The sequence below is a fragment of the Rutilus rutilus genome (genome assembly GCF_951802725.1).
Source record: "Rutilus rutilus genome assembly, chromosome: 24".
Taxonomy (NCBI): Eukaryota; Metazoa; Chordata; class Actinopteri; order Cypriniformes; family Leuciscidae; genus Rutilus; species Rutilus rutilus.
This window is the reverse complement of record NC_140228.1, coordinates 10,274,514-10,285,211: the sequence shown is the minus strand read 5'-3', so window position 1 is coordinate 10,285,211 and position 10,698 is coordinate 10,274,514. Positions and strand designations below refer to the sequence as shown.

At 36.7% G+C, this 10,698-nt stretch overlaps 1 protein-coding gene across 1 annotated transcript; it reads right to left on the bottom strand.

Moving 5' to 3' along the window:
• Positions 1–5,089: 5,089 nt before the first annotated feature.
• LOC311283983 (uncharacterized protein) lies at positions 5,090–5,753 on the bottom strand (the record flags this gene model as incomplete). The annotated part of the gene is made up of 4 exons (XM_084398798.1): positions 5,090–5,126; positions 5,209–5,276; positions 5,360–5,584; positions 5,683–5,753. The coding sequence occupies 4 exons, from the start codon at positions 5,751–5,753 to the stop codon at positions 5,110–5,112; spliced, it is 381 nt and encodes a 126-aa protein (XP_084254924.1). The 3' UTR covers positions 5,090–5,109.
• Positions 5,754–10,698: the final 4,945 nt, after the last annotated feature.

The following is a 10,698-nucleotide window of genomic DNA, read 5'->3' as shown; positions in this document are numbered from 1 at the left end:
AACTCAGCCACTGCATCTTCAGCGGTTCGGATTTAGGAACATCAAAATGACTGCTGTGTTCCTTATTACACCCAAGAACAGAACACCACAATTGCTTAGACGACATTCTGTGCTGCGTTCCAGTCCACTTTTAGACTCGCTTTTAGAAATTCTTAAAGGGAAAAAATTTAAATAATAAATCAACTCCACAGCTGATTCCAAGTGATCAAGGGCTTAGGACGTTCCAATTCAGCCCATTGCAGTTTCCGCCAGTAGTGGGCACTCGTGCATCGTAAGCAATGACGTACATCCGAGTGAACGAGACGGAGGGAAGTTAGCGAGTGAAGGGCATGACAATTTTGGACTTGAACGCAGCACAGCTCATAGACAGTGCTCCAGCGTATCAACAATGACGCGCGGACTATGATGACAGACAGCTCGCTCACGAGCGAGGGCGGGTCTGTGTTGAAACGCTGCTGTCAATCAACAATCGTGGGAGGGGCGAACGGCTTGATTTGAGATGGGGGAAAACATATAAGAAGATTAAAAAAAAAAACACTGGATGTATATTTATCATTTTATGATGGTTGTGTACAGGCACTGCCAACACACATTTCAGTACAATCAACTTGTAAAAGTGCATGTACCATTATATGACCCCTTTAACTTAATCTACATCTGTTGTTATTTGTGATTAGAACTCATGACAACACACTAAAGAAAATATGATACTCTAATGTTGAGAAGAAAATTCGTACATGTCTGTTCATCCAATGAACCGAATGTATGAAGGTAAAAGAGTAGCAAACTCGAGAGCATGTAGATTTGAATTTGAGAACTTGTACAATAAATATTCGTACTTGTACGTGAACATTTACACTCACAGCTCCAATATGAAAACCTGTCAAATAAAAATCTGAAGTTGAATGTTGAAATTTGCACTCGCAGACATTAGACTCACAAACCTGTATTCTGAATTTGAAGTTGCAGACAAGTAGTCACAAATGTGTACTTTTTTGAGTGCATCAGATTTTTATTTTACAGGTTTTCAAATTGGAGCTGTAAAGGCCATTGCACACCGAGTCCGAAATTCGCATCCGAATTTTTCGGACGTTAAAAAATAAATACGACCTCACGTTATGTCAATCACGCTTGCACACTGCCTCCGAAACTTTCGTCCGTAATAAAAATAATCGGATTGGGTTCGATTTTCTGCGTTTTTCGCATCCACAGGCAGCGTTTTGAGAGGATTTTTGACTATTCAGAGCCACCGTACAAGCAAACGACAACATCCAGAATGGCGTCTGACAAGTTGATACACTTGGTCTCGCAGCACAAAGCACTGTATGATAAACAAAATGCAGATTAAAGTGGATAAAAGCTTTGGATAAAAGTGTCAGCTAAATGAATAAATGTAGATTACAAAAACACTGAATATAAAGACAGATTGTGGCAGGTGATTCTCGATCGTATTAGAAAAGGAACCACTCCTTTCAATTTGATCGAAATTTCGGATCGATTAAGGTGTGATTGAGCAGCCAATTCGAATACTAATGTATTATTTGGTTAAAAAACTAAAGCCTGTAGGCTACAGCTGTTCTGTCTGCCCAGCGCTTGAATTCCGCCGGCCGTGTGTGTGTGTCTGAACAGTCTCTGTTCAGGATCGATTGGTTCACGGAAATTGGCGGTCTTCTTTTCAATATGTGGCTCCAGTATCGCTAGCAAAGCATCAAACTGTTCCACTGACATTCTGAGGTAAATTTTGAATCGCTCGGGATAATTTCGCAACTCCTTGATAAGGAGGTGAAACTCTCCTTCCTCTCGGCGCAAAATCATCCTCACTGCTTGACGAATCCATTCAGTATTTTTTGCGTTTTTTCCGCAAAGGTTTAATAAATACGCATCGGACTCAGTGTGCAAGGTTTCTGTGCGTGACGAATTTTAAGGCTGACGAACACGAAAAAACGCATACGAAAATTTCGGACTCAGTGTGCAATGGCCTTAAGTGTAAATGTTAACGTACAAGTACAATTACGAATATTTATTGTACTTAAGTTCTCAAATTCACATCTACGTGCTCTTGAGTTTTGCTACTCTTTTACAATTCATACGAATGCCCCATGTTAAAGGGGTCATATAATGGTACATGCACTTTTACAAGTTGATTGTACTGAAATGTGTGTTGGCAGTGCCTGTACACAACCATCATAAAATGATAACAATCCATCTAGTGTTTTGTTTTTTTTATTCTCCTTATAGGCTGTTTTCCCCCATCTCAAATCAAGCCGTTCGCCCCTCCCACGATTGTTGATTGACAGCAGCATTTCAACACAGACCCGCCCTCGCTCGTGAGCGAGCTGTCTGTCATCATAGTCCGCGCGTCATTGTTGATACGCTTGAGCACTGTCTATGAGCAGAATGGCGTCTAAGCGATTGTGGTGTTCTGTTCTTGGGTGCAATGAGGAACACAGCAGTCATTTTGATGTTCCTAAATCCGAACCGCTGAAGACGCAGTGGCTGAGTTTTGTTTTCGAAGGGAATATTCCCCACGATCAACGTCAATGCTTTCATGTTTGCGCGAATCATTTCACACACCAGACTGCTTTACAAACGAGGGTCAGTATAAAGCTGGTTTAGCTAAGAAGCTGCTCCTGAAAAAAGGATTGGTACTGAAGAATAACAAATTTTAAGAATCTATTTCAAATATGCTTCCGTACATAACATCATGGTAAAGAATATTGTATTTAGCTTTTAAGGTTAAGATCTCAGCAAAGTTGCAATTCCTGTTCTCTCCTTATTGTCTTTAATGGCTCTTGGAGCCCTAGTTTCACTCAGACTGATGGGATTAGCACACGAATGATTCACTGAGAATCTCACCTTTTGTTCTGCAAATGGCTTTCGGAGCCCAAATGGCTCTTGGAGCCTTATGCTGATTGAATTAGGATTGGCCACACCCTCAGTCTAGGGTGTTACCTAAACCTGTTACATGCTTTGTTTGAATTTGTCTCCACCTTCAAAAGTCCCTCCTCCTAAAATGCCTATAAGACACCATGAACAGTTATGTATTTAGATTTTGTTGGACGAACCGCAGCCACGCTCAATAAAGAAGAACGTTATGTTTGAACGCGATCCCAACGTCTCCTGGTTTTTGCTTTGATGAAGGAATAAAAGTTCCCAACAGTACCAACTATTCGTGTTCCTGCGGCACCTCCAGAAGGAGAAGTGAGTGTAACGTTTTATTAACCTTTATATTAATATTTAGATTAATCTTTGCAAATCGCTAGCATGCTTCACGATGAATGCGTCTAAGGTTTACACTCAGGGTACATTACGGCATGTTTTCTATGAACGACGTTCTCAATATAATTCATAATCCCACGTTTATAATGAACAAGGTGTTATGGTTATTGTGTTATTATTTCAAACGGTGTACGCACAGAACAGAGGGGCGGGGTGAGCAAAGCTCATTATCATTTAAAGACACATGCACTTAAACGGCGTGCTGAAAACAGAGCTGTTTTTGACCAGGTAAAATGAGAGTTTTCTTACAATACTAATGAGAATTTTTAATTAAAGTAGGCTATATTACAAACTTTTAATTTAGACCCTAAAGAATCATATTAGCTTGTACAAAAATGCATTATATGACCCCTTTAACATAAGCATGGTTTCTGAGCTTGACACTAAAATATGTTCAACTACTTTGAAATTGCGTCAAATACGCAGGAATATACTGCAAAACCAAAGCGCTTTATTCGCATACCAACCAGTGTATACAACTAGGCTATTCGTTTTTAATCGGTGATCCGTGAAATAGGGCATGACTCTGTCGCCGTTTAACATCTGCTGGAAATATTTACCTAAAATCAACTGAAACAACCTGCAGATTCACCTTATCGCGTTTGTCAGCGATGAAGATTTTATTTGAATTTGGTTCAAGAGAAAACCTGCTCGTGCAGCGCCTTGAACGAGGTAAATACATTTTCTCACGAGTCACCACCTACCAAAACACTGACAGTAGCCTACACGAAAAAACTATAATTACTATGGTATTATATGTTTTTTTTTTTTGACATTCAGAACCATTGTATAGGCCTATAGTCACCATGTCCATGTCAGTACCATGTCACATGGATATAGCCTACCTTGGTAAAACAATGTCTGTTTTTTATTCAGGAGCCTACAATATAGGCCTAAAGTACAATGTATCTGATACAATCACATGGAACTGTCAGAGTGTGTAATGTTGTTAAGAAGTCTTTTATAGATGCTTGCACCCCATAGTTACATTAATATACCTAGCTAATAGGCTATATAACTTCCCAATATTACCATTTTTGTTTTTTAACGTCTTGTTTGGGGATGTGTATACGCACAGTAGGCCTATGCAAAGTTTTTACTTGCTTCATGTTTATTTCTGTTTATGTCTTTGCTTGTGAATCTATCCCATAACATGTTTCATTTGTTTAGTTGCTAAGCCAAATAAACACTGGTTGAGAGTTTTTTGGCTGATAAATTGCATAACCTACTCTGTGCATTAGGTGCAGTTCTCCACTAGAGGGCGAACTTTCTATTACTGTAACACAATTAATAAGTATACTAAATACAATGTAGAGAAATGTTTTACCCCAAAACGAAAATTCTCTTATAATCTGCAAAATATTAGTATGCTGATATCTTTTTTTCCCATTCAGTTACAGTCAATGGGGACTGGCTCTTTTGTTTAACCTCAAAAAAGAACTCAAAAGCAAAAGTATAGTGAGAAGAAGAGAGAAAGTAATTCTGATTCGTAATAACACAAGGATTTTCCTATGTGGGTGTGACTTGTGACTGGTTTTGTGATCCAGGGTCACATATTTCTTTAATGATTCAGCTTAAATATGATTAAATACAGTCCAAACTGTTACATTTAAAAGGCTGGATGTAAGTAAGCAGTGCCATTTTTTCCCAAAAGTGCATTTTAAATATAAAGGAGATAAAACAAAGCAACTAAGTTTAACTTCTTTTAACTTTTACATAAGCTAAAGGAGTATCTAATGGGACCTTTTTTGCTTAAATAATCCTATATATTCTCTTTTAATAAATTTCTATATATAGATAGATTTGCGGCATCTTTAGGCCTCCATTGGCTCAGTCCTCAATCTGACCTGAAGGAAAGATGATCACGTTAGTGTTTTTTATCAATACATAAGCATCATATTAAGATGTCATATTAATTTAGGGCCGTACCTTTCAGTCTGAATTGAATCCAGCGCGCTGTTGGATCAGAGCAGTACTTGTCTTTCTCTGTGTAGAATCTGCAGGACAGATATACAGTACCACTGAAATGAACACAATATCAGGCATATAAAACTGTGAAATGTGTGTAGAGAGAGCTTACACTATAGCATCCACACACGGACTCAGAGCATTCTGATGCCTGTATCCAATCAGTTTAACTTCAGGAGGGATTCTTCCCTTCGACACTTCCTTACAGCAAGTCACTCCAACTCTAGTGGGCCGACGATCTGAAAGAGAGACAGAGATTGAAATCTCCAAAGCACTTGTACTGTGCGTACTGTATACAGTATGTGTGAAAACAAGACGATCTTGATCTTGATAAGGGCTCCATCAAAGAAAACAAAACTGCTATAGCTAAATGCAATCTGTTATGGATTCACCATCAGCAGAGAACCTCCTCCCTACTCTTGATTGGCGGGACACCTGTAGAGAGGGTGAGAGGCTTCAAATATCTTGAAATAAACATCTCTGAGAACTTGACCTGGTCTGTACATGTACAAGCCAAGCTCCCAGGTGAATAAAGCCAGACAACAAATGTACCATCTACGACAGCTGAGGAAATTCAGGGTCTCGCTAGCAATCCTGAAAACGTTCTATTTTGCAACAATAGAAAGTGTACAAACTCAATGTATTTTAGTGTGTTATGGGAACTGCACTAATTAGGACTGTAAAGCTCTGCAGAGAGTATATAGTGCACTTAGTACATCACAGGGTCTGCTCTCCCCTATCTGCATTACATCTACATCAAACCATGCAGAAATACAGCTGTCACAGTTTTTCTTGATTGCTTAAATACTATAACCAGGCTTTGGAACTAAAATTTCAAAACCATAACGCCATTTATCAAAAAGCTCACCCAGGAGATGGGAGTGGAGGAAGAGGTGAAGGAAGAGGATGAGGAAGGGGAAGGGCAAGGAGACAAGACACTCTAGTTGCCCATGTCTTTGTCCATGGTGTGACTATGAGGGAGGCTGGGCTACGAGTAAGGCCAAATTTGAGTCGCTTCACCGTCGCCTCGATCATAAGAACCTTCCGGGAGAAAAACAGGTACAGTAGATGTACTTCAGACTGCTCTGTAACTTTAGAGTGCAGTACACTGTGCTGTTACAACACATACATGTACTGTCGCTGTTGCACTATACTGTAATAAAAAGAAATGCATCAAATTGCCTCACATACAGATAGAGATAGAGCAACCACAAGCAACATAACTTACCAGTTTTGGAAATGTTGTTTTAAATTTATTGCACCAGTGTGTAAGACTATGTTGTAGTGTGTGTGAGGTCTGAGGGCAAAGTTTGGTTTTTCAGCAAGAGTGAATGGTTTTGAGTGTAGAGCTTCATTTTGACCTGAAAATAGGATGTTTGGGGAATTGGGTGAGACGTTATAGATTTGTGTTTACTGTTTACGAGGCATAGTTTCAAGAAATGTGTTTAAGCAATCGAGAAAAACTGTAAAATCATCAAGGACTTCAACCACCCTGATAACTGTGTGTTCAGTCTGCTGCCATTGGATAAGCACTGAGAGCCTCTTCCTCAGGCTATTAGACTCCTTAATGTGGACATGCTTGTATCACTCACAAGTCTCTCGCTCAGTATATTAAAGTATATTAATGTCAGTTTGCACATAGCACTTTGCCTTGTTAGTGCCATATAACATATATCATCATATATTGCTGTATAATATTACTGTTGTCAGGTTTTTATATACTGTTTTTGCACTGCTCAGGTTTACTTTACATGTTATGTTATGCCCAGTCTAATGGAGCGGACCCAATTTACATTTCACTGGTGGTATCCTGTATATAACTGTGTATGACAAATAAATCTTGTCACATACACAAAGAGATAGTCCACCCAAAAATGAAAATGAAGATGTCATAATTTACTCATCTTGATGTTGTTTCAAAGCTGTATGCAGTTTGTTCTTCTGCTGAACAAAAAATAAGATATTTTGAAAATTGTTAATAACAAACAGTTTAGTTTCCCATTGACTTCCATTGTATTGTCCATTCAATAGAAGTCAACAGGAACAGAAACGGTTTTACTTCTGTCTTTAAAATATATTATTTTGTCTTCCACAGAAGAAAGAAAGTCAACAACAAGAGGATGGATCTGAGTATAAATGTAAAAAAATTTCATTAAAATCAGTAGATCCATTAGCCTGGATGCCAGCCGAACTTTGCCCTGCCCACAACATTTGACGTCAGGAAGTATTCTGACTAGAATCTGAGTATGATGACGTCAGGCTATAGATCCATAATAATCAATAACAAAGGCTCTTATAAAAATACAAATCCAATGATAAAAAAAGATGCTAAAGAGAAAAGGTGTCATCGTTTCTGACAGTGACCTCTTGCACACATTCAGAAACATCAACCACAAGCAAAACCAGTTGTTGCTGATCATAGTTTATTTGTAGTTTCAGATTGCACTCGTTCATTTGCATAATCAACTGACAAAAATGTCTAGGTTTGTTTTCATACAAATCAGTCTTAATTTCACTCAGACTTGCGTCACCCTTCTTGACACTGCATTTTCACTACATTGAAAGAAATATATTTCAGTGTGAAATTATGATATAATATATAAGCTAATATTGTATTTAAACACATTTGTTCTAAAACAGTTTCACTATAATTCAGTTTCTGAATAAAATGTATAAATTAAGAACTGTTACTGTCAAACTACATCATGTATTTGACAACATATAATTTAATATATTAAATTTAAATACACCTAATTTTCTAACCGTCACTTTAAATACCCTCTGATATTCTTCATTTGGGGTGCACTCGTGATCTTTGGGGTCTCCAGAGACATGTAATTTTGTAACAGAATAATAGTTTTTTTTTTTTTTTTATAAATGTAATTTTACTCTGATTATTAATGTTTTTACTCCACATTTGTGCAGTTTTTGGAGGATTTGTGATATATTTTAAATTTATATAAATAAATTAAAAGTTTTTTTGTGTGTTTTTGTTTTTTTAGGTTTTTATACAAAAAGAGCTTTTTATGTAAAATTTACTTTATAAAAGACCCAAATTTCTAAATTTCGTTTATGGGGATAACATGGATAATTTTACATGGCTTAGTGTAAAATATTTGCCCCTATTTTGGAAAATGTAGTTTTAAAAGTAAAAAATGATCATTTTAGCCACTAGATGGCTATATCTCCACTATATGCTATTTGCCATATATCGTATCATCCCCTATAGTCCACCAGTCAAGACGGGCAGAAATACTAGCCTCATTGTTCATTGGATATTGTTGAATTGTCACTCATCTGCAGTTAAACCAATTAATGTTTCCGTTTCAAAGCTGGTGTCGGCTTCTGAAAGTTTGTGTAACGAACGCATCCATCAGGTGCTGCGAAGCAAAAGCCTAAATAGGCACTCAAAGAAGCACAGCTCGTAATGCAGGTGTATGAGTTGTCGTCATCTATTTTGGAGTGATTGCAATGTATTCTAAATATAAACTTGTGTAGATCAGCGTCATTTCTGGAAAAATCATTCACCGCTTTATTACGAGTTTAAAAGAGCGCGAGCGTCATTAACGTGCCCAGACGCGACGCTTTGAATTTGCGCGTACAAGGAAGGAATAACATCGCGTCAGGAGCTGACTAGTAAAAAAGCTACAAAAGTAAAAGACAAGCCGTTTGTATTCAAAGTTAAAAAGCCAACACACTACAACATTTTTAAATGTTTCAAATAAAGGATCTCATATCTATGGGTCTATCTTCTAAATTCTGCTGATGAGTTTAGAATTTTTATTTTTTTTCTGCTTTGTAGCGATCGTGTCTTTCTCTTCCACTTGATTTGTGTACAGCATATTTAAGGTAACAATGCAATACATAATATAATAATATCTGCAGTCAATATTGATTAAATGGGAGGGGAAAATCCTGCCCATACCGCAGCTATGAAAAAAATGATAAAAGCACTTATGTTCATCTACTGAAGTGGTATTCTGGAACTGTGAATACATTTAATAAAACAGCAAAATAACAACAACAACAACAATAACATCTTCATTAAACAAAAAAGAGATTACCTTAGATAAAGTTTGATTAATATGTACATACAGTAACGGTAAAAAGTCTGGACCCATTACTATTTTTAATGTTTAGAGTTTCATATTATGCTCTACAAACCTGCATTTATTTGATCAAAAATACAGAAAAAAATAAAAAAAAATAAAAAAGGAATATTCAGCAAGGATGTGTTAAATATATAAAAAGTGATAGTGAAGACTTTTTTAAAACAACTTTTTAAAAATCAAAAAATCCTGAAAAAAGTATCACAGGTTATATATAAAATAAATATTAAGCACCATTTCTAACATTTGATAATAAATCAGAATATTAAAGTTTTCTGAAGGATCACGTGACACTAAATTCAGCTTTGCATCACATAAATATATTTTAAAGTAGGCTATAGTAAAATAGAAAACCATTATTTAATAATATTTCACTAAATTATTTTTCTGTATTTTTGATCAAATGAATCCAGGCTTGATGAGCATAAGAGACTTCTTTCAAAAACATTAAAAATAGTAATTTGTCCAAACTTATGTACTGTATAAGTACAAATATACTAAATTTAAAATTAAATGTTGTATAAATAAAAAGGTTAGGAATCATATTTGTTTCAAGTGTTTTTTATTGGGGGTGGGGGGCCTCCAACATGAATTTTGCCTAGGGCCTCCTAATGTCTAGAACCGGCCCTGGTTGGATTCATATCTAAATATGATGAAATCACAATTCTAACAATACAATATTTTTTTGGTCAAAGTTTAGCATTTTTTTGTACTGACATTTTTTATTCAATAATGTTTCATTATGATTAGAATCAAACCTGAAAAAGATAAAAGTTGAGTTTTTAGTTTACTGTTTATTTCAATCTTCTTTTTTTCATTGTACAAATGTAATCTACACTTCAGTTACTAACTGTAACAGAACAGATATGAACAGCTATATTATATATTGAGCAGTGCTTGAAGTGGGGGGAAAAAAGGTGCCGGTACTCTCTTGCCTTACTCTCACCGCCTTCACCCAGGGCCGGATTAACTATTTCCTGTGCCCTGGACAACAAGACTCAATGCCCCGGCGTAGTTAGGGGGGTTCGGGGGCATGCTCCCCCGAGAAAATTTGGATTTCTCTGACCTACATATGTGCAATTTAGGACTTTTGAAGGCCAAACAATTATAAGAAATAGGCTATCTTTAAAACCTTGTCATTAGATTATTTGTCAATACCTGCTCTCTCCTCATCTTCATATTTCTTTTTCTCTCAGTCTTCTTATCCTGGCCTATTTCTTCCCCTCCTAAAGCTGAACTTAGTCTTTTCATTTTCGTCTGTGTCAATGACGAAAGTAAACATAGGCTCTACAGATATTTATACGTTTTATGAATCATTTTCTTAGACAAGTTAATTCACTCA